We start from the raw sequence: 24,662 nt of genomic DNA, 5'->3' as shown, positions 1-24,662 counted from the left end.
TACAAGCCAATTGCGGATCGGCATTTCCTGCCGCATTGATCACAAACATGCCTTGACTCTTGTGGCCCAGCAGCTCTACGTAAACGTATTTGCTGGAGTAGGTCCAACCAGAGAATAAAATTAAAATAACATTGTGGTAACAGGAACAGGTAATGTAGGCATTAAAGTATAAATTAAGTATAAAAGACCCATTGTAGTGATAATAATGATACTTTTATGAATGAATTAATAAAATAGATCCACTCACAGGCGAGTTCTTACATCTACTTAAGCATATTAACATAAAATATTTAAATTTAACAAAAATCGTATTAAACCCGTTTAAAACGGCCAAAGATAGGTAGGTACACTTTTCACACATGTCTGACTCGACTGTCTCTAGGCTCGGCTTTTCTGTACCTATTCCGTAATCCGTTACTACAAAAATGTGACGGGATAGTTTATTTTTCTCTTCATGCTGAATTAATTAATTGCATAGAGGTGAAACATTAGTCTGTAAATTAGGTACCAATTATTACGGGTTTTCCAGAATATGTAAATACAAAAGGGATCAGAAAAAAATAAGCCCTACGATTTTGTTCTGTGAATTCCTTAAATAAAGTCTGTCAAGCCATTTCCGTCACTAGAAAAAAGAGGCAAATAAAAATATGGACACTAGTGCGCTCCGTTTTCTTAAATATATTGTTTTAAAAGGCGTCAACACAGTGTTGTCACTTATTTTTACTATTTTATACTTTAGGAAAACAACGAATGACCTGGACTGACGTCGCGTTAATGCTGTCCCTTTTGTATGCTAATTCTGACAAGTCTTTTGAAAGATATTTTTCCCGTGCCTAACCTGATTTTGATATTATTATCTTGCAGAGGCAAAACTTCAAGCATTGGTGAGGACAGCCCCTTAAATTTAAATACAGACAATCGCCAATACGTCAGTAATTTTCTTGGTTTATGCTCTAAGGTCAACGGTCAGAGATAAAGCGAATTTGCATGCTTATGCTTAGCCACTCATTTCTTTTGCCAACTATAGTTACCAGCTGTCACCTTTATTTTACAAATTAATAGAGTCCACTGAAAATTATGAAGCAATTTTCAATATAGCCTAATAATCATTAAAACTAAAACTAATTTTAGGAGTTTAACTTAAAACAAAATAAGATCTCTGAAGATCTCTGATAAACAAAAAACAGTTTGATTCCAATTTTATAAACTGATAAATTAAGTAGCTAAGTAAGTATATATATTAATGATAATTCATAACATGTTAACAAAAAAATTTTACTTAAAATAGTTATTGAATATAAAATGAAAACAAATGGTACTTTAGACATGATAGCTGATGTAGGTGGTGCTGGTGTCAAAATAGATTGATAATCCAGTCGCCACAAACCAAACAGTCCAGTTCATAAATATGTGTACATTTCTTCACTTTAACGCGTTGCAATAATGTGAATAAAATATACGCGTACTATCTACTTCAGGTTTTCACTGACTCTTTTGTTACATATATAATTTACCAGGTATAATTCATTACAGTACCTTATGTACAGCCTTAGTGGAACGAGAACTTTTTCTTATGCCACCTAATTGGATAAAATTTAAAAAGTATTGGTACAGTATGGAAGGTAATGTTAGATGTTACATAATAATCAGACCATAACTGTAGGTACATAGAGTAAGTACCTACTATAATGAATAATGATGGATAAATAAAAAGTGAAAATAGTGAAGAGTATTTAGACATGTTACAATCGAATCATTCCAAATTTAGTCATATAATGGACTAATTTTTTTTTAGTCACTCGAGTTTGGTTCGACTAGAAACATGCTTGGCGATTTTTTGGTAACCAATTAAATACTTAAGCACAACCGGAATATACATTCTTTAAAATAGCAAAATATAAATAATAATTTCATTTAAATATACATAATATAGGTGAATTATTTGTGACTGTAGGTATTCTGTTCTGCCTGTCAAACTAGATTGATAAAACTCGAATATAGTTCTAGTTCTAATAATCAAGACTTAACTTGTAAATTTCTGTGCCATAGGTCAATTCGCTACTTACAAATGTCATTTCTTGGAATCGAACTAATATCTTAGAATGGGGTGACTTGAGCAAAACGACCTTGAAAATCTCTAAAAGGTAAAGTTGAGTAAGTACCTTTGTCTTGTTAGTTTATATTCGTCTCATTTTCTAAAAATCATAGCCTATGGACAGTATATATTCAAGGAACCTCACATTGACGTGCTAACGTAAGTTAAAATGTTTAATGTTGTAGGCATTTTGGAAAAATACAGAAAACTGATCAAAGTCATTTCGGGTTACCCCATTTTACGGTATTTTCTAAAGGCACACTTATTCGCGGTTTATGAGATATCCTGTATTTACTTGGTAGGTCTAGCCCCACAGGTCCTCCGAGCGGGCAAACTTGAAGACCAGCGAGCCAGCGAAGATGAACGCATTCTGAAGGAACAGACTCACCCCGGCCCAGGTGTTTTTGGTCGCATCTGCAGGAAACAAACAGGGATATAAGGTACAATCAAATTTTGACTTGCTACACATCATAATGTAGAACAGATAATATGGGCACAAGTCATTAAATAAACACATTTTAATTTTATTGGGTTTTGGGTTGGAGTTATATTTATCACAGAATTCTAAAATCGTAAGATTTTTAAAAAAATATTCAAAACTTGATGACATAATGACTGATGATTGCTGCTTTGTATAATGAAAATAAAACAAAACACCCAGAACTGATGATTGACATTCATCGTGAATTAGTGAAGTATGTCAGGATCTAGTTTTTATCCTAACATACATCATTCAGAACTATAACTAAACAATCGTTTTTAGGGTTCCGTAGTCAACTAGGAACCCTTATAGTTTCGCCATGTCTGTCTGTCCGTCCGTCCGTCCGTCCGTCCGTCCGTCCGTCCGCGGATAATCTCAGTAACCGTTAGCACTAGAATGCTGAAATTTGGTACCAATATGTATATCAATCACGCCAACAAAGTACAAAAATAAAAAATGGAAAAAAATGTTTTATTAGGGTACCCCCCCTACATGTAAAGTGTAGGCTGATTTTTTTTTTCATTCCAACCCCAACGTGTGATATATTGTTGGATAGGTATTTAAAAATAAATAAGGGTTTACTAAGATCGTTTTTTGATAATATTAATATTTTCGGAAATAATCGCTCCTAAAGGAAAAAAAAGTGCGTCCCCCACCCCCTCTAACTTTTGAACCATATGTTTAAAAAATATGAAAAAAATCACAAAAGTAGAACTTTATAAAGACTTCCTAGGAAAATTATTTTGAATTTGATAGGTTCAGTAGTTTTTAAGAAAAATACGGAAAACTACGGAACCCTACACTGAGCGTGGCCCGACACGCTCTTGGCCGGTTTTATAATGAGGAAATCAACATTATGATTATGATAAGCATGGACATGGAAGGGTGAACAATGCACACACCAGATTAAAAATGTATGATTACAGTGCTGCATTATATTTTCTTTTGCCCTGGGAGCCCATGCATATGATCGTGAGCATTATATACGTATATGGGCATTTTCAGAATTTGGGTCCCCCAATTACCGTAAGTTGTTAACAAAAATTAACTTGCTGTCAGTTTTGCGACGACAATTAAGCATAAAATCTGTCTAAAATGCAGTTTTTTCACATTTTTAATGTAGATTATCGCTTAAAGTTTATGTAATTAACACAAAAACAATATTTTTATCGAAATTTCATGCTTAATTATCATCACAAAACTGACAGTGAGTTAATTTTTGTAAACAACTTACGCTAATTGCGGGGTCCCAAATTCTGAAAATGCCCATACATAAGTTAGCAAAAAAAAAAAGAGTGCAAAAGTAACACCTGAGCCTGTTTTACCAGTGTTAACGTAATTGGCAAACAGTATCCAGCAGGCGGCGATGAGAGACGCAAAGCCAACAACGAAGCCCATGAAGAGCCAGAGCCTCGCGCCGCGAGGGCCCATGCAGCCCCCGGTGTATGTCTCTCCTCGGACCTGCAATGTTTGTAAGTGAGATAAAAATTACCAAAACCAAGGATTTATTTTATTGGAAGAGCAGAAATATACTCAAACAGCAAGTTTTTCATACAAAAAATACTAGTTCAGTAAGTAGTAATACAAAAAAAGTTTCTTTTTACACGTTAACGGCTCAGCAGATTGTCTTTACACTATTTCAGTACAAACTAAGTAGCGCCTATTACAAAATAGACCTATTTTCTAATACTTGTGACATACAGACAACCAGGTGGATGGAACATGACAAAGCTGAAATAAGGGTTTTTTTACCTGTGCATTTGAAACAGAGTTGATCATCACCAGCGAAATAGTGGCCATCACTCCACAGACATGTGCTGCATTTGGTAGGTCACTGGGGTACTTAGAAGCAGAGTCAATTATAAACCACCATCCTGTAAAAAACTAAAAGAAAGCATGTTAGATGCATACCCTTCAATAATATGTAAATAAGTCAATAAATTTTTCTAGTAACTCATTACCTCATTACTACATATGGTTACCATAATATATGCTAGGTATAGGGGTATTTCATGAGAATGTCTCTTAGGACATGCAATTCCTCTAATACTTCTGAAGACACTAAGAAAGTGAAGTTGTGTTTGACAACCTTTTATGACTTGGTTAACAAATCAGTAGTATTTTCTCAAGGTTTACAGATTTGATTGAAATAGCTGCTATACAAGGAAAAAGCATGCTATAAGCGACATTCTCGTGGAATGCCCTTGTAGAATTGTCTTGCCACAATAATATAATAATATGTCCTACAAGACATATTCCAACAGCCTGTGCTACTTTTGTTATGTGACCAACCATATAAATACAATAACAAATATAATCCATACTTAGTCAGTTCTAAAGTTCTGTCACAAAGGTTTTAAGTGATAAAAACTTTATTGACAGATATTTCTTACTATGCATATGCATGGTTTGAAAGCTCGTTTCATACTGAATAAATTGCAATATTACTTAAAGTACTTTGCTGTCGCAGTTTCGCGTGGTTCCTTGTAACATCTGAAAATTTGGTAAAAAAAACAAGTCAAGAAACACGCGACCTCTTCCGGACGTTTTTATTTTTTATTTATTTTTGGTTGGCTTAATATGCTTTAATGATACTTATTATAAACGCTGGGTCTTTTATCTTTAAGTTTGTATATGATTTTTGTGAATTAAATGGACAATATTGCTACTGTACAACGTTTTGTTGCACATTCCCGTTGATGATTGTGAAATCTAAGTGTTTTATGAAAAGTACCCAAGTTCTAAAGGTTACTAGCAGACTTAAAGATTTCTAGGAAAATGAAATACCAGTAATTCAATATGCCCAAATTCAGAGAACTCATACTAAAAAAATAATTATTTTATTTGGCTAATGTAACAATGTTTTTTTCTTCCTTTTGCGAAGTCTATTTTTCCGCATGCTGATGTCTATCGACAAACTCAAAGTTATCAAGGATTCCTAAAAATCACGATCTACATTTTCAATCGTTTATATCACATTTTAATAAGTATAAAACAGGTTTTGATATCATGTATTTTTTATTGAATAAAAACCTTTATATACAATTTTATCAGTTAAAGCATTTGTGACAGAACTTTAGGACCGACTAAGTACTAATGTTAAAAATGGAAAAGTGTGTGTGTCTGTTTGTCTGTCCGTCTTTCATGGCAAAACGAAGCAACAAATTGACGTGATTTTTTTCATTTTTTTAAGTAGAGATATGTAGTTGAAGGAAGAGTGCCATAGGCTACTTTTTGTCTCTTTCTAACGCGAGCGTAGCTGCGGTAAAAAGCTAGTAATGTATAATCCAATATATCCAATATAGTAAGTATAATTAAATTAATAATCTTAAAAAAATTAGACAATAGAAATTTGCCAGTATGGAATTTGATTATATTTGATACACAGACAGTCGCTTAGAATATTTCCTCTGTGACACCTTAGAAGGATTACAATTTAGTACAAGCTTTCTAGGCTAAGTTATTTAGTAATTTTAAATAGCAATTAGACAGATATCACAAGATCTGCGAGCTTTTATTGAACTGTCTTGCTCATAATCATATGGGTGTATCATCGTACAAGCTAATTGCCAAACAAATTCTTATAAGATTAGAGAAGATATTAGTTTCATGACCAACAATAGTTAAATATGGTTATAATGATATTATTAGTTATTAACTAAACTGATAAATATGGTACTAATTAAATCTTAGTAAAGTGGAACAATGATTCATTGATAAAAATCGCGAAACACTTACCAGGAAACCTGCAGCCATCGAAGCGAAAATATTGCGCCTTTCTCCTCCTTCGAACCATACGCAATTGGGCACAGTCACATTCTCGAAGCAGTTCATGATTATTTCTTGCTTTCGCCGTATTAATTTGGAAATAAAATAGCAATAGTTTATCAGAAATAGTAAATAAAGATGACAAATCTAAACTTTCGTTGATGAGCTCAAGTGACGTTTGATCTGACGTCCGGAACAAAAACTTGCCATGATAAAAAAAAAACAACTAAAGTAAAATCCATAATCCTACGGAACGAATGTTGCCACAGTTTGGCCAGTGTCGTTCTTATCGATATTAAAATTATTATTACATCGTAGATTTAAGGTGCACCCAGACGGGACAATGAAATTGGCAATTTGATCGGCTAATCAATATACCATTTTTTTCTGTGATTTCGACAGATCAGAAGGTCTGTAGATCGCTAATTAGAGATATTTTTTTTATTTCGAAGCAGCAATAATATTATTCGAAATTTATATAGATATTTATGATATACTTGCCATAGCGTGACAGATAATTTATTATTGTCGGACATGGTATTTTATTTTTTACCTACAGGCTCGGAAACCTTTTTATGTTTTAAAACTACTGGGTAAAAATGCATGGTATCCATCCACTACCTCGAAGATACATAGAACAAACCAAAATGTGTACCTCTTATTTGAAACTAATATACTTATTCTTGATTTAAACTTGTCTGTTGTATGTACTTTACAACTTGTCGATATATTGTTATCGACATATACCCTTCCCTATTTTAATTTTGCTGTTCCTGGTATCATTTTACCTGTCAGTCATTTGTCAATTTAGTCCGTAGGATTATGAATTTTACTTTATGGTGCTCTTGCACATATATTATACTACTCTTTGTCTTGCACACAGAGCATTTGCATATTTTTTATATGTTACGCATGTTGGGTATTAACGTAGTGATTCAATGCTCTTTGTGTTGGGTATTATAGTCGGTCAAGCAAATCTTGTCACTAAATACAGGCGGCAAATTTGAAAAATGTAGGTGCGAGGTTCATCATCTCCAAAAAATTTAGTTTCGCGCCTTTGTTTAGTGGCAGGCTTTAATAATTACCCGTCTATACGAACGGCCTGGCCAAACCGTAACACAGCCGGGGGGTGCTCGACCAAATGTTCGACAAAAGGCCGCCATTTTTTTTTCAAAATGGCCGAGTTTTTTTTTGATGATTTTTCAAGTTTGTCCTAGAGATTTAAAATTTTTGTGGTAGCATCTCCGAGGGGCCTAGATTCGAATGAAATAAAAAAAATGGAAAATGCAACAAATATCAGAAAACTGGCCACTTTTATTTTGTATGGCAGTAGAAAAAGTTGCATCAAAAAAATTCAAAATGGCCGACGTTTAGGTTTCAAGTTGGTCCGAGCCCTAAAGAACGCAGAAGTCTGAACGCGGAACGCAGAACTCCAGAACGCTCTCTGTCTGCGCACGCTCTAATGGGTTCCCACCCAAGACAAACCCAAGTAATTTCAGGCGAGGCCGAAGGCCTCGCTTCGTACAAAGTGCTCCAATGCAATTTCCTTAGAAAAGTGTCTATATAAGCAGAGCCGAGCGTAGGCCGAGCTCCGCGTATGGCCGAAGGCCCGGAGCGTCCCTGAGAGGCGCGCCGGCGGACCGGGATGTTGGAGCTTAAACACGACCCAATAGTAAAAGTGGCTTAGAGAAGCGAAACGACGGACCGGAGGAAATAGGAATCCCATTTGTGCTGCAAGGTAGATTTATAAGTAGGTTAGTACCTTTTCAAATCGGTTAAAAAAAAACAACAAAATTGCCAATTTTGAATTATTTTATTACAATTTTAACAAGTGCTGGAAAACAGAAAAATAATATCAATCGCCATTTTCAATAATTTGTTATTTAGCCGCTTTCACATACAGGTTGTGCAGGAGTCGCACAGGGGTTCTGGATGGGGATGGGAGCAGTCAGGGTGAGTTTGTCGGAGCAGACGGTGATACCTTTAGGCTCCATGGGGGCTGTACTGCTGACCATGAACGAACCGCAGCCCTGACTGAGGTCCTTGAGCGTAATTGGCTGCTTGGCTTGGGAGAACACTTGCTGCAACAATGTTGAAAGTACATTTTATAAACGTGCATCCAAACATGTAGAGGGATTCGATGAATATTCGGGACACCATCCCTCGTGATCCAAGGAAAATTATAGCCTATCGCGAATGTTTGCTGAACCATATTATATGTTCTTGTATATGCAGCATAAGGAAAGTGGTTGAATTTTTAAGCCTTTTTTTGTTGAACGCCTAGCGTGTCATCGTGAACCTTGTCCGTTTACGCCTACGGAGCTCCAAGAAATAAATAGAATGTACAGTCAACCAATTGGAACCCTAGGCCACTCTACAACCATGTCGAAATGATAAGCAGTAAGAGATTTCTTACAATCTGATTTATAACGTCAATATGACATAGTTCTACTGTGGCCTAGGGTTCCAATTGGTTGACTGTACCTGTAGCTGATAACTTGATTAACATTTGTTAACCAGCTGCTGACTTGCTATCAAGTCAATAGATTTGTCGCTGTTAATCATTTGACAATTTCTTATGCCGCCATTTCAAACACCAGGCCCCGTAGCCGAATGGCATTTCTCCGACGCCAAACGAAAGCGATACGCAGCTGGCTCTGTCGCGCCAATACGCAAGCGCGATAGAGATAGATATCTACTAGCGCTTCGTCACAGTATAAAACCAGTAATAACTCTTCTTACAAACTTCACGCCGCGCGGTGTGTCCCCCTCCCTCCCCTCGCATGCGGCGAAAACATGCGAAACTGGTGATTATTGGGCTGAACAGTCGGGGCCGCGTTTGCGCGCTGTGTTGACGTGTTGAGTTCGGGAGAAAATGACGTCAGCACCGAAGACATATTTTCGTTACTGTAGTGTTTATGGGTGTATGGAAAGTTCTCAAAATGCGGAAATGTCATTCTTTAGAATTCCTAGACACCCAGAAAAGTAAGTGGTTGTTATATTTTTGCAGTGTTAGGTGGGTGATTCTAAGTTAAGAGGTACTTTCGACGGCACTGACAAAAAAATATATTTTTTCAAGATAATACTTCATAATAACATATTTATTTTATAAAACTAAATGTTTTCTACCTGGGCACTCAAAATTATTACAGAAATTCATATAAATTAGTCACAATCAGCTCTAATGTAGGAAAAATGTCTCTCCCCTGGCCTGTCCCCCAACCGAATTTATTTGTCAACAAGTAATTATGACTTTGTTAAAATTCACTTATTATTTTAATAGCCTTAATTTTACAAACATAAATAACTAAGGAACAGTATTTTATGAGTGGAATTTCTTATATTACTGTATTTAACAACAATTATGAACTCCAAACTTTGTCCTACGTGTTTCGTGTCTCGTCCCCTGGCTTTTTAGTTTTCGTTCAAAAGTCGGTTTAATTTGTTAATCTGTGGAGGTTCTGTCCTCTAATACACAGGGTGTTATGTGAAGTTACCGTCAAGAGGCGCGTAAGGCAACTATGCATCCGTTTTGTTGATTATTTCGGCCACGGCACTCGCTGGGTACAGAAATGTTGAGTGAATGCAGTCTTTCCTCTGGTCACTTTTATTTCACAATCATTTGTTTAAATACTAATATATATAACAATATCCACTGTAAATGTTGAATATATTGTTACGTTTATTTATGAATTGCGTACGAGAAACACTTTTACAGCTATTTTTGATTTTCATCAAAAATGTATCTCCCCTGGCGTATCAAAAAAGCCAGGGGAGATACTTTTGCACTAGTTTTGATTATTTTTATTTCCGTTTTCTCTTAACCTTTGTTTAGCGTTGTACCTATTTTTATTTTAGCTTTACGATAGAAGGTTTTCTTTCCAGAAAAACGCAACTATTAAGAAAAAAAGAGGACACATTCACATTCAACTTCATATGAAATTTTCGTGAAGCTGTTTAATAAAAAGGTTTAATACTGATATTAATAGGATAGGTTTTTGTTTACTTGTTGCCTATTGATTGTACATTAAAATTATTTTTGTTTTAATGGATAATATGGAGAAGTGAAAAATAAGACAACTCATTAAGGAATTATCACTTTTCTTGCTGTAAGAATGTTATGAAATGTAAAGTCTGAGTATAAATAATCAATAATTATAATAAAAACAATAAATAGAGTTAATTCTTAAAAATAAAACTAAATTTTTCATACAACTGTCTCTTCCCTGCTCACAAAGTATCCTCCCCTGTGCAACAGTATCTCCCCTGGACTGAGTATTTCCCCTGGTCGCTGATAAAACACGATAAAACAAATAAATTGACTGGTCCTCTTTGTAAACACTTCAAATTGGCAGTTTTAACTAATACAAATAAACAAATAGGTAAAAAACAACAAAAAAGTTCGCGCCGTTTCTCCATACAACGTATTACCTCTTAACTTAGAATCACCCAGGTACATTATTGCTTACGTAAATGGCGTAAAAGTGAGATTTAAAGCTAGAATGACACATTAAAATCAATAAGGATTTATCTGTAACGACATTTAGGTAGATGCTGCGATCTATCTAGCTCGAAAGTTTGGTACCTACTTAAATATTGTGCAAACATCTATTCAAACATTTTATGTAAATATGATTTCGTCAGTATTTAAGAAACAAATACGTACTTGAATCTTTATTAGATAAAAAGGTAGAAAGAGCGTTGGTACTAGCATAGCGCCATACACAGTTACTACGAGTAGGACAGTAGCACAGGTACAACCCTGCGTGACCTTGCGCAGTAGTAACGACCGCGCCGCCGCTGCCGGAGATTAACTACTGATATATCCTTATACTGTGGCTTCGTTTCGTGAGCGTTTCGTGAGCGATTGTGCCATTCGGCTAGCCACCCAGGCCCCGTAGCCGAATGGCATTTCTCCGACGCCAAACGAAAGCGATACGCCGCTGGCTCTGTCGCGCCAATACGCAAGCGCGATAGAGATAGATATCTACTAGCGCTTCGTTTCGTGAGCGTTTCGTGAGCGTTTGTGCCATTCGGCTAGCCACCCTGGCCCCGTAGCCGAATGGCATTTCTCCGACGCCAAACGAAAACGAAACGTAGTCCGGCTCTGTCGCGCCAATACGCAAGAGCGACAGGGATAGATATCTACTAGCGTTTCGTTTCGTGAGCGTTAGTGCCATTCGGCTACGCACCCAGACCCTTTAGCACAACATGCCTTGTTGCGCGCGAGTCCATACATCAAGCGCGACTTCAAGTATGGACTCGCGCGCGACAAGGCAAGTTGCGCTAGAGGGTCAGGTACCAAGTGACAAGGTAGGACACCTAGAAAAATCATCATATATTTATGCCGGTGACTGTACCTATATATACAGAGTGGGGCCTGTAACAAAGGCGAAGAATTGAACTGTAGGCTATTCTCCTTATACTGATCAACATTTGTTCAGTGACTTTTAAAAATTACGAAGTCTTTAAATTTTTAATTTTTCATACAAAATAAATATTAGCTTCAATGTACGCCATTATTGTTGTCATTGACGTTGTCTGTCACACTTTAAACTTAACAGAATTCGCAATACATTACCTCTTAGAAAAAACTTTCAAGGGTGATAAAAATCAAAATACAAGTTATTTTTAAAAGTCGCCGAACAAATGTTGATCAGTATAAGGAGAATAGCCTAGAGTTCAATTCTTCGCCTTTGTTACAGGCCCCACTCTGTATAGGTACGTTAATGATGAGATGATGGACCGTTTATGTTATGATTTACCCTTTTCCAAACTTCATACATATAATTATGTATAAATGACGATTAGAATTTTAATTTTATTGTTCGAAAATAAGATTCATATTAGATTGCTCTCTAAGCGAATGTGACTCAAAACTGATCTACCTACTAAAGTGGATTAAATAAATACAAATATGTTTTTTTTAACAAAAACTTGTACATTAGTACCTAATACAGTGTGGAAAATATTTAAGTAGGTACATATCTATACCTATTCTCGGGCATAATCAGTAATGGTGCCATGAAAATACCTTCATTGATCTTTTTCAGGAATATCAAACATGAGTCGAGGTTGAGGAGTTAGTTAATTATAAATTAGGTTAGGCGGACTATTATTTAGGTGCAACATCCTTTTTAGTAAATAATTACGGAATCGCAAGATCGGTATTTCGTTTATAAAATAATACTGTATTCTTACAAAATGCCTATATCCTATTTCGATAGGAAAATAGTAGACATTTGATAGTAGGGCAATCAATAATTAATTACTTACCTGCATTAAAAGCAAATGCACACAAAGCAGAATAATTCCCTTACGTGCATAATGTTGATGACTCGATACGCACGAAAAGAAAAATGCTTAAAAGTTTCGTAGAACTAACACACTCAAAATATTATAGGCCTTTTTATTATAAACGATTGCCCAACAATACATTGAATAGATATTGACGCGTGTTATGTGAAGATACGTAATCGTACCTTTTCGTGACATGGCCAGTGTCAGGTGCAATAGCATAAAGTTGGACGTGACATATTGGAACTCGATAAAACACATAATTAAGGCTTATTGTATTCCAGATGCAAGTGGTTAATTCAAATTATGTAGGCATCCAGTGCCCCTGCTCAGGTCGGTATCATCCAAGTATCAGCATAGTAAATATCAAACTGACACAGGTTAGGTTACAGCTGACGTCATTACTCAGAACACCCGTATTTTTTTCCAAATACTAAATTCAACCTTGTAAAGGCCGGGCACCCTTTTTTTAAGAGGGATAAGTAACGAGTTAAGGACCTGGAATGATCAGGGACTCCCTAGGCATGGTTTACTCACTAAAACCCCTCTGATGCTAAAGCGCAAGATCCCAGCGTGCATAGAATAGAGTGACCTCCTCCTGTCCGAAATAACTTGTCATTCCAGTAGGTATAGCAACACCTGAAGAACCTGGGTAGGTTTTCGCGCACTTTCCACGCGACATAGCTAAGTATTGTGGTAGAGCGAAGCGAAATTAAATAAGGCGTTAAAAGCATAAGCGATATTTATAATTTCAAAGGTTTCTAAAAACCTGAGTTAAAAGTTGAAAGTCAACTGAAGGATTCGATTGAACCTGTTTAGCGTGATTTATTGAAACATAACAACTACGGCTAATGTAGATAGTTTTGCCTTTAATCGGTGAGCAATTGGAATTACATACGCTACCTACTTATACCTAAGTAACAACTATTGCTACCAAAATAAATGTTTAGTAGGTATTCAGTTAGATATACCTACATCTACGTACCAAGTTAGTTGCATTTTCATCGATGCCCTTATTACCTACAAATTTTAATTTTGATTTAAAAGTACATTGTAGGTTCAATCGAGTTCATGTGTAGGTAAATTTCTTCACCTTATCCGTGAAAAAATTTTGCACATTTATGAACACGACTAAAAATGACGATGACGACGATAAATACACGATGTAAAATGTTCACCTACTTACTTTCCGTATTAAGGTGAAATCTTGCTTATGTACCTACCTAAATCGGATGACAAAGTAATGTCATGACATGGAGATGATCTGATGATGAAGACAGGATGTGGCTGAGGGCATAAAACATAGTGACGTAATTACGTTTTCAACACACCAACCGGTAAAGGCTTACTTTGCTATTCGAAAACAGATAGCAAAATTGCATTTTATCCACAAGAGTGCAAAGTAATTTCATACAAATTTTAACTTGATGCCTTGAGCTGGCTGGTATACCTAATTTACGTGTAAATGATGATTTTGAATGATTAGATTGATAGATTTGATTTAGTTTGATGTTTTATAGTCAGTATTTTGTTCGTGTTGGTGTGGTGAAAAATTTTGTGTTTCACTCGGTGGCAAAGTTTGTTTAACCTTCGTGCCTTGAGACCCTCGCAACGCTCAAGATTCCACTTTTTGAACCACTCGCTACGCTCGCGGTTCAATATTGGAATCTTTCGCTTGCTCGGGTATCAATATTGGCACGTGCGGTTAAACAACAACTTTGCCCCCTTGTAAAACAAATAACTATTAAAGTTCTTATATTTCGTTGCCTGTTGAATGAAAGTATTTTGTATAGTTAGATACCTCCAAAGGCTTGTAGGTACCTACCAAAATTATTTTTTTCCTAAAACATATTGAGTCACCATGTCATACGAAACCAAACTATAATAAAACGTTCATGTCTACCATACAATTAATTGATCGATAATATAAAAGCTACTAATGAAACAATTAAATCGTTTTGTGCAATACAATGCATGTTGCAATCGCAATTACAAGCCGTTCATTTTTATAACGTAACGGCGTTGATAAGAAATTAAGACACATCGAAACTAATTATACGAGCAGGTCTTAGGTATCCATACTAATATTATAAATGGGAAAGTGTGTGTGTCTGTTTGTTTGTCCGTCTTTCACGGCAAAGCGGAGCGACGAATTGACGTGATTTTTTAAGTGGAGATAGTTGAAGGGATGGACAGTGACATATGCTACTTTTTGTCTCTTTCTAACGCGAGCGAAGCCGCGGTCAAAAGCTAGTTTTTAAAATTTCATAATTATTATGATCCCTACCATTATAAACCCTTTCCTAAGTAGTAAGTACCTAGTGTGATACTATACAGCACGACCACGGATGATTTTATTAATTCTGATGCGGTACCAAATTCACGAAATAAAATGTACTTTTTTGTACTGACGTTTAAAAAAAATGTACCCTTATGATTTTGGAGTTTCGACATAGGGCCCGGAGTCGTGCTAGGTAGGTACTCCCTGGCACGACCACACTATATTTAATGAGATTTTAAATTTCTGTTGCAGTACAAATTCACGAAAAAAAATGTACTTTTATGTACTTACCTTTTAAAAAAAATACCCTCATGGTTTCGGAGTTTTGACATGGGGTGTGGTCGTGCTAGATAGGTGGTACTTCCTGGCACGACCACACTATATTTATGTTTAATTTGATGGTCAAATGAATACTAAACAAGTGTTTTGAAATTGTACTATGTAAATTACTTCAAAAACTTAGTGCGGTCGTGCCAGGGAGTACCTGGGCATTTCTCAGGAGGCGCGTTTTTACGTGTCCGAGGCAAAAAAAGTCAGAACGGACTGTTCTAAAAATCTGAATTAAATTAGGCATAATCTTTAGCCTCTGTTCTATTTGGTACACCTTAACATTATTTATTTATTATTTGTATGATATGAGTAATAAAATATTAAATGCCAAAAATGACCGTCGGTGGGCGTGTCCCGCAGTCAGAATTTGCAAAACAAAAAATCATAACTCAAAATGGAGTTGTTGATCGCAGTTGTTATAGATATTCACGTATAAGGTATTAGTTAACCTATCATATTTTCTATATAAAAATAATATGTTAGCTAAACTCATCGAGTAAAGACAAATTTACCATGTGTCTCGGGCTAGTGACTGATTTCGGTGTAATTTTTTAAACATGACATTACTCTTACAAATTAGTAGATCAGGGACGTAGTAGCACAAATATAGTTAGTTTTAGCTATGTTTTAACCATTCAGTGTAGAGGAGATGAAGTACCGTTTTATAAAGGGGACTTTTTGAAGGTTTCTCAGTCGTTCGCTAGGTTTGGTCCCATGTTTTTTAAGATTCGGTGGATCAATTTACTCCCACAGTTTAGGTCCATTTGTCGTTATGTAAGGTACTAACAAATCCTTGAAAGTATGTTATTACGTCATTATAACATCTCCTCTGTATCATGCATGCTATTGCAGTTATCTCCAAAAAAGCTATAAAATTTGATATCAGTGGAGTTGATTTCCGTGGTTTCGGTGGATTTTTTGACCACCGATATCAAAAAAAGTAACCACCGACTTCGATTGCCACGTTATAAACTGATTAAATGTCCATTATTTTCTAATATTTCATACTTAAATAGTAGGATGTACCTTGTAATAACATAGAACTATGTTTCTAAGCAAATTAAGCCACTCTATGAGTACAAAATTCTCTACTCGATAATGACTAGCATATTACCATGTTAAATTTAGTAAAATTGCGCGATTATGAGCCTTTTTACATGACCTTTCATCGAATTAAAATGAAAAATATCATTAAATTGAATAATAAGTTATATATTAAGTTGAAATGTGGAATAATGTGTAAAAAATTGAATTCGGTGGGGCAAATTGATTACAGTGCCCATACATAATTTCGGTGATTTTAAAATGTCAGATTTCTTACAAACTATAAGGTTCTAATGGAGGCCTCCACCACCAATATTTTTTATATTTAGGCTAGATTTTAGTAAATTGACTGACATATCAATAAAGTAGTAAATAAAAATCAGCACCGAAATCAGGCACCGAACGTCATCCCTGAGAACCGCCCACCTATCTAGCACGACCATAACCCATGTCGAAACTCCGAAACCATGAGGGTACTTTTTATAAAAAGGTAAGTACAGAAAAGTACATTTTTTTTCGTGAATTTGTACCACTACAGAAATTTAAAAAATCATTAAATATAGTGTGGTCGTGCCAGGAAGTACCACCTATCTAGCACGACCACACCCCATGTCAAAACTCCGAAACCACGAGGGTATTTTTTTTTAAAGGTAAGTACAAAAAAGTACATTTTTTTCGTGAATTTGTACTGCAACAGAAATTTAAAATCTCATTAAATATAGTGTGGTCGTGCCAGGGAGTACCTACCTAGCACGACCACGGGCCCTATGTCGAAACTCCAAAATCATAAGGGTACATTTTTTTTAAACGTCAGTACAAAAAAGTACATTTTTTTCGTGAATTTGTACCGCATCAGAATTAATAAAATCATCCGTGGTCGTGCTGTATAGTATCACACAGTTCCTAACACGAATGACATTTACTTAGGTACATAGATACTACAGAAATGCATCCATGGGACCGAGGAGGTTGGTATATAAAATTAATTTTCTCAAACATGCAATGAAATATTGTCTTTACGTTCCTTAAAATGGGCTGGGAAGTATCGCTTTTTGGGCGCAACAACTCGAGAGGACTATAAAGGGATTTCATATTATTTTTCAGGCCTAGGCCTGCAAAGTATCTTTTTTTTATAAAATATTGTCCTTTAGAGCATTTTTTTTTTATTTCATTGTATGTTTGAGAAAAGCACTATACATGCCTCGGCGTGAAAACGGATTCCCGGCCTCGTATCCCTCGGCCGTATATACCCACTTGGCCGGAAATCCTCATTTTCCCGGCCTCTGATGTAATGTACTATTACGTATAGGTACATACCTAGAAGTGCTAAACGAGTGAGGTGTTCAAAAGCATCTGCAGTATCTGCACATGTTTTTGTGTAGGTAAGTAAGTATACGATCCATTAAAACTAAAGTAATAAAGTAAACAAATATTGTATAATAATAAATATATTGAAATAGGATTTATATGTAGATAATTAATTCCAAAAAAAAATACATGCAATCAGAGCAATATTAAGTATTCGATTTGTTCTATTGCATTATATCGCAGTAAACACTACGCCACTTTAGCAGCTAAAAATACTTGTAAATACACGAAGTTTTCTGCACCTACTCTTCATTACCTACTTATTAATGCAAAGGCAATAGAATCACTAATAGTTAGCACAGCGTGCATTTGTATTCCAAACCCCACAATATCTGTGAATTTGTCATAATTATATTGACAGTTTAATAAGTATTATAATATTTATTCATGTTCTAATAACTCTTAATTACAATCTAAAAGCGAAATAAGTGAAAACTTTATGGAATGTTGAAATTAAGTTTTGCTAAACTTTAGTCAGATCTATGAAAATAAATTGAGACGTCAAATCTAAGAAAACGAGCCCTTTTGTAATAGGTACTTATCAAGACCTTAAATCACGAAATTAAAAATTACGTTTCTTTGATATAATGTTTGATTACATGTGCTAATCAATTTCACAGAAAGTCTGGCATTTTATACACTTATAGAATTCTTTAAGAATTGTTACAATTAATAACCTTATATCTATACATAATTGAATTATTTTATTTCGACTCATAAGTCATAAATATTTCACAAAGATAGAAATGCTGCCGCGTGGAAATGTTGGACGGTTGCTGCTTATCTGTAGCAATATCCTTCGTTCTGGTAGCACCATTCCGGCTGGATGGACTCGGCTTGGATTCCCATGCGGACGAGACGTTCTCTGTTAAATAAAATAAAATGCTTACAGATTATGATACAATTTTTGAAAATTATGAAGTAGATGAGTTTTTCGGGACTTATGTACGCAATGTTAATAGATATTTTATTTAAATTTGCCAGTCGCTTTTCAGCGAAGGAAACATAATGAGGAAAACTGACTAATGTCCGCCTAAAAGTGTGCCCTCTGGGTTGGAAGGGCAGATGGCAGTCCCTTCCATTAAAAGTGGGTGACTTTGCCATAGCCTGGGATTAGTTCCAAAAGCCGATAGCGTGCCAAAACGCCGTGTTATGAAATTGTATGTAGCAAAAGAGTGAGAGAGGTGAGTTCACATCGTGTGCATCAGACGATGCTCGGCGTCTAGCCACGTGGTGGAGGACTCTCGGCCAGCGAGCCATAGCCGCTGGTCCAACGTGGCTAGCGGTTATGAAACCCTAGCCGTCACCAGTTATGAAACCCTATCAGAAAGAGAGAGAGAGAGGATGGCTTCACCTGTGCAGCATACGGTGCTCGGCGTCCAGACACGTGGTAGGAGGCTCGGCCCTGAGCCGCTCGGCCAGAGCGGGGGCGCACTGCCACATTCACTGCTCCGGCGAGACCGTGTCCGACTGTTCCAGTTATGAAACCATAGCATAAATAGAGAGTGAGAGCTGAGCATTTACCTCGTGTACAGCATACGGTGCTCAGCGTCCAACCACGTGGTAGGGGGCTCCGTCCAGAGCCGCTCGGCCAGCGCGGTGGCGCGTGGCCACAGCCGCTGATCCAGCGTGGCCGTGTCTGACTACTTCAATTATGATACTCTAGCACAAAGAGAAAGAGAGAGGAGTGTTCACCTTGTGTGCAGCATACGGTGCTCGGCGTCCAGCCACGTGGTAGGAGGCTCCGTCCACAGCCGCTCGGCCAGTGCGGCGGCGCGCGGCCATAATCGCTGATCCAGCGTGGCCGTGTCTGACTGCTCGGACCACAGGGCTGCTTCACCTCCTGTGGGGCAATCATCCGTAACTCAGAAACAGATTACTAAACAAATGACTATCGACGCAGGACTCGCAGGCCTGTCGTATTGGAACCGTACCGAAAATTCAAAGAAAGGTACATCATACCGAAATAGTGACGAAGCGAGGCCACAGCGCAACGTACCTAGCTGAGCGCTTGCTTCGCCTTCAACTCGCTCACCAGTGGTAGGGTGTACATATTCTTGGCACTTTGTTCATGTCTTTATTTAATAATTGTACCCAGGGCCGGATTAAGGGTAGAGCGAGTGGAACGGCCGCTCTAGGCGCCACATGATACGGGGGCGCCGAAATCGAGAATGTGAAAAAATCAATACAAAAAAATTATACATTGCGTGGGCGCGCATATCACAAAATGGCGAGAGGAGTCGGGAATTAATCCAGCTATTGAAAATCTGTATGTAATTCAGATTAAGTGGAAAGTTGCACCACATTGCCAACATGTACCAACATTCAAAAGGGCGCTGTTGCTAGGGCGCCGTAAAAGGAGGATTCTAGCCCTTGACGAACCACATTGTTGTGCGGCCCAACGACAAAGTTACGTTATCCAAATGCAAAAATATGAGTCTTTTCGATAGTCCAAAGCGGATCTCCTCATAAAGCCAAAGGCGCAAAAACGACTCAGAGAGGCGCAATTTAGTGAGTCATAGGAGATGATGAGCGAACTTCAAAGGACTATAAGATTCCGAAGGAGTGGCAAACTACCGATATGGGCATCCCGACGGTGACGATCGAGTTCGCGGGTAAAGTCTTAATTATAACTCTTAGTATTATAGAAATAATAGTGATGGCAAAATATAAGGCCTAAAAATCGGGAACGCCCTGTGAAGTCAAAATACCCCAAAATATGCCAAAGACCGCAGCTCTGCAGTTGATAAAAGCTTGGAAGCTGGCTGCTTCTCCGCTAGAGTTAAGCATAGATTTAAGAAAAAGTATTTATTGCTCTGAGGCATCTCTGAGGAGTTGAGTCTTAACAAATTGTCAAAAAAAATCGCTTACTATTTCTGTCGCTCTCTTTTAGGAAAAATTCCGCTCTCGCGTTTTTATTTCAAGTCTGCTTTCATGACTTGGCCACTATAGTAGGTACTCCATTTTGTTTGTTATTTTATGTACATGATATCCACTTTCAGCCCCACATCAACCCTTGTCCCTTTCGTACTCTGTATTTATTTATTTAATCTTTATTGCACAAATTATAAACAAAAAGTACAAATGGCGGACTTAACGCCTTAAGGAATTCTCTACCAGTCAACCATTGGGCAAAACAGAGATAGTTAGTTTGGTGCACAAAATTATAAAGCCAGTATGAGATTGTAATGATTAAATACAAGTCGATACCTTTACCTACTATATATGATGATGTAATCCATAAATTATGTAGGTATTGCGTTGATCTTCAAATTACGGCATTACTATGAATTTTTTTTTTATATACGTCGTGAAACTTCTTCCCAAGGGCGCCGAAACTCAAACTCGCTCTACCCTGATCGAGTGCACGGGCCGGCGCTGATTGTACCTTGTCCGTACATTCAGTAAGCCCACGTCAAGACCCGGTTCCTAGCCGGCGACTGTACGAGTATACTTAGTGCTTTAGGCAATTTTTTTTTTTTGATGAAGACCAATAACAACAACCCTTTACCTAGAACAAGATCCTTGTTCTCCGGAGCCATAACTGCTATGCTGTTATCGTAAACTTTCTGCCAGCCAATGTAGGGAGAGCACCAGTTGTTTCCTGAAAATATATGAATAGGTATATAGTTAGCAAAAGAGGTACGCAACGCACATAGGTACCTACAAAACCGTTAAGCAAAATTACTAGAGCAAATAGATTTAAGGAACAATGGAAACGTCGTGAAAATGTATTGTCTTTTCTTAAATACCACATATTAATATTCACGAATCCATTTACACAAGGACTATTGTATAAATGATAAACTAAGGTGTCCTAATATCTGCACAGTCTACCATGTCTAATTACAATTTTAAGTATTATTTTACCACCTGTTACTATTTGTCGACATTATTGTATAGACAAGTGGCGGTTATTTTTTACTTATTTGAGATTGTACTAACTCAAATGAGGTCATGACTATTAGTAGATAACTCAAAAATGTTATATTAAGTTCGAATACCAACCTGCGCCCACCCAGGCACCAAAGCCGCAGTCTAAGTACAAAGCATCGTAGTTGGACATGATTAGGCGGTACCCCTTTGCAAGTAATCCTTGGATTTGAGGGTCTACCCCCGTTGTCCATACCTGAAATAGAAAAGGATGTTTTCAGTACAGATGGTGATTTTTTTACGCACTAGTGCGAGAAGTGGTCCATTATATGTCAGGTCGAAACCGAATGGCCATCTGTACTGAAAAACGTCGTACGATACACGTGCGAAAAGGAAATTCGTAACTCGTGTCGATTTAAAACACTCCCTTCGGTCGCGTTTTAATTTATCGCCACTCGTTTCGAACTTCCTTCTTTTCGCACTTGTATCGTAATGTACGATTTTAGTACAGAATTACAAATGGAGCTTTTTTGCGGACTAGTGCGAGAAGTGGTTCATTTCCTGTCAGGTCGTAACTTCGTACGATAGACGTGCGAAATCGCTACTCGTAATGTAATATTATATTGTCTGAGAAAGAAAAATGGTGTCCAATGATTCGTAATTAATTGTGCTAGCCACGCTAACGCATCCAGTTACGATCTTACTACATATAACGCACTGACGTCTGACATAATGCTTTTGTGTAACAAAATGACGAGATTGCGATATCCAACGTTCAATCACCTAATAATGATTCAGGAATGATTCGGTAACTTAAATCACCGCATTTTTTTCTCCGCGAACAATCGAACATTGTTATTGCGGCCTGTTTAGATATACTTCGTATTTTTATCTTAATTTGAATAATCGTGACTCACTTGAATGATGTAATCATCCTTGTTTAGGTATTTGTCAACATAGCTATAGTCCGTCAAGGTGCTCGTCCACAGGATCAAAGGGAGCTTCTTTCCAAATGCCTGAAATAAAAATTGGAAAATGATGCAAAAAATAATAAGTAATATTACATAGAAGGAATCGATAGAATATTCCAGAGTAAGTTTATAATGACCGTGTATGCCTTCTCTTGAGCTTTCTTCTGGAAGTAATCCCACAGGTCTAGGAAGCCGGATTTGTCCAGGTTCCAGCGGTGCTGGATCATGAACTGCTGGATTTCGTCGGACACATTCCAGCAGCGTTCGCTGACCTCGTCTCCACCCATGTGGAAGATGTCAGGCTTGAAGATCTCTGGAAATAAACGTGTTTGTCACGTTCGTAAAAATGCAACACAACCTGGTGTTTTTAGTTACTTGTACGTGGAATAATTTACGCTGTTAATAATGTATAATGGTCTGGTTTTTATTCGAATAATCGATGAGAATGTAACAAGCGTTCTTATAGCTTACTTACATAGGTATGAATAGCCAATTACAATTGTATAATTGTTGAAAATTATACCAAACTAATTCAAATTCAATACCGAAGTATGTAACTATTAAATTAGGTTAGGCTAACAAAAATTAGCCGTGCCTAACTGTGTTGTGTAAGTTGAAATTACAGAAATACAAATTAATAAGCAGAAATACAAGCAATCCAAGACATTTCTAATGGAAGCTTTTGCGATTTTAAATTTTAAATTTCAACACATCAGCACGTGAACGTTGATCATTTCCCTCACTAAAATGATACCTGTTAAATTTCTAACGCTTCCCGCGTCAACATTTGATGTTATTCAATAAAACCTTTTAAAAATTGAATCATACCTGCCATATCTGAGTAAATGTCTTCTAGCACATCGTACAACTCGTCCTTCGTTGGATTCAACTGACCACACGGAGGTTCCACACAGAACGAGGCCCAGGGTTCCGCCTGTCAACAAAGTAAATAAATTACACATAATTAACATAATATCATGATAAACTCAAGCAAACTTCATTGTGGGTTCAAACAGGGTATGTATTTGTACAAGTGTAATTGGTAAGCCGTTCTTGTATATAAAAAAATAAAATAAAAAAATAGGGTGATTGTTATCCTACCGACTGCGCCATGTAATACTTTTGTAAGTATTTCTTAAAAGAACTTCTGATATGTGAACAAAAGACCTCTGAATTTTAAGTAATGTGTCCACTGTAATCTGTTACAGCTATCTTCAATCATTGTGATAGAAAATTGAATACATCAGACAGAGATACCCTTGTCTGATGTATTGAGTGACTTTTACTTCTCTATGTGTCAAAAATTTAGAAAGAAAACGGGCATTAGTGACGGATACACATTTTCATCAGTGAAAGTCAGGATTACAGAAAGTGACGGTCAAGGTGAGAGACTTTATTGAAGTTGTGGTCGTGGTTACCTTGAAGCAGACGGTGAGGTTGGTGTCCTGCCAGCCCTCGCCCACGTGCGCGGGCGCGTCAAACTCAGGCAGCACGCGCACGCCGCGCACGCGTCCATACTCCACAACCTCGCGCATCGCCGCTGGGGTGTACAACTACAAGCACATAACAGAGTTTTATGAAACACCTTAGTTTTTCTCAGAGTCATCAACATCATAAGATCTCAAAACAAAGTTGCAAAAGCTCGTGCATCCGAGCGAGAATTGATAAAAAATACGAACTTATGTTGAAAATGAAACATACGAGTCTCCAACTCGTAGTCCAATTTTCATCTTAGGTCCTTACGCCAAACTATATTTATCCCAAAACTAAAATGAACATGCCACAAATGAACATTTTTTTTTTTCGACGTTTGAATTAGGTAACTTAACCTAGTATTTTCATTAATCTTTAATATTTGGGTGTTAATGTCAATTAAGAGGTTTTCCTAAAGTATTTAGGTACCTAAGGCATTTTAAAATCACCTTAGAAGGAGAATAGGCGCCATATTTGGAGAGGTTCGGTCTCTTCTCAGACACGAAGGGGAAACTCTGGCTGTCCGTAATGTGCCAGTGGAACGTGTTCAACTTCACGGCGGCCATAGCATCTATCGATGAACAAAGAAGTCGGTTAAAAATAGTACATAGTACATTACGATACAAGTGCGTAAAAAAGGAAGTTCGAAACGAGTGGCGATAAATTAAAACACGACCGAAG

The 24,662-nt window shown here is 37.0% G+C and overlaps 2 protein-coding genes across 4 annotated transcripts in view; both read right to left on the bottom strand.

Moving 5' to 3' along the window:
* Positions 1-191: 191 nt before the first annotated feature.
* Positions 192-6,527, bottom strand: LOC125226672 (transmembrane protein 50A-like). 2 transcript variants are annotated; one of them, XM_048130734.1, is made up of 4 exons: positions 6,315-6,527; positions 4,329-4,460; positions 3,887-4,037; positions 192-2,509 (listed from the first exon to the last, which is right to left on the bottom strand). In XM_048130734.1, exons 1-4 carry the CDS (start codon positions 6,408-6,410, stop codon positions 2,400-2,402), a joined length of 489 nt encoding a protein of 162 aa, XP_047986691.1. In that variant the 5' UTR covers positions 6,411-6,527; the 3' UTR covers positions 192-2,399. The 2 variants fall into 2 exon arrangements, with proteins under 2 accessions (XP_047986691.1, XP_047986699.1); XM_048130742.1 differs by having other exon boundaries at positions 3,902-4,037.
* An 11,201-nt stretch (positions 6,528-17,728) lies between these two features.
* The window catches only part of LOC125227058 (chitooligosaccharidolytic beta-N-acetylglucosaminidase), a 47,967-nt gene continuing 41,033 nt past the window's right edge, over positions 17,729-24,662 (bottom strand). For both annotated transcript variants that reach the window (XM_048131258.1, XM_048131251.1), the window contains exons 8-16: positions 24,431-24,552; positions 23,927-24,061; positions 23,337-23,442; positions 22,646-22,821; positions 22,455-22,553; positions 21,673-21,793; positions 21,176-21,268; positions 19,360-19,507; positions 17,729-18,529 (exon numbers count right to left, since the gene is read on the bottom strand). In XM_048131258.1, the coding sequence (XP_047987215.1) occupies positions 18,445-18,529; positions 19,360-19,507; positions 21,176-21,268; positions 21,673-21,793; positions 22,455-22,553; positions 22,646-22,821; positions 23,337-23,442; positions 23,927-24,061; positions 24,431-24,552 (1,085 nt within the window). In that variant the 3' untranslated portion in view covers positions 17,729-18,444. The remainder of the gene's footprint in view (positions 18,530-19,359; positions 19,508-21,175; positions 21,269-21,672; positions 21,794-22,454; positions 22,554-22,645; positions 22,822-23,336; positions 23,443-23,926; positions 24,062-24,430; positions 24,553-24,662) is intronic.

Source organism: Leguminivora glycinivorella, chromosome 1 (assembly GCF_023078275.1).
Source record: "Leguminivora glycinivorella isolate SPB_JAAS2020 chromosome 1, LegGlyc_1.1, whole genome shotgun sequence".
In the NCBI taxonomy this organism is placed as follows: domain Eukaryota; kingdom Metazoa; phylum Arthropoda; class Insecta; order Lepidoptera; family Tortricidae; genus Leguminivora; species Leguminivora glycinivorella.
Note: the sequence above shows the minus strand (reverse complement) of the source record. Positions and strands in the feature narration are given on the sequence as shown.

What these genes read in the sequence shown, in the direction of transcription:
- LOC125226672 (XM_048130734.1), bottom strand. Translation starts at nt 6,410, where the DNA reads ATGAACTGCTTCGAGAATGTGACTGTGCCCAATTGCGTATGGTTCGAA. An exon ending in ACTCTGTTTCAAATGCACAG is followed by an intron (nt 4,038 to 4,328) that starts GTAAAAAAACCC and finishes CAAACATTGCAG; the next exon opens with GTCCGAGGAGAGACATACAC. An exon ending in CACTGGTAAAACAGGCTCAG is followed by an intron (nt 2,510 to 3,886) that starts GTGTTACTTTTG and finishes TGTTTCCTGCAG; the next exon opens with ATGCGACCAAAAACACCTGG.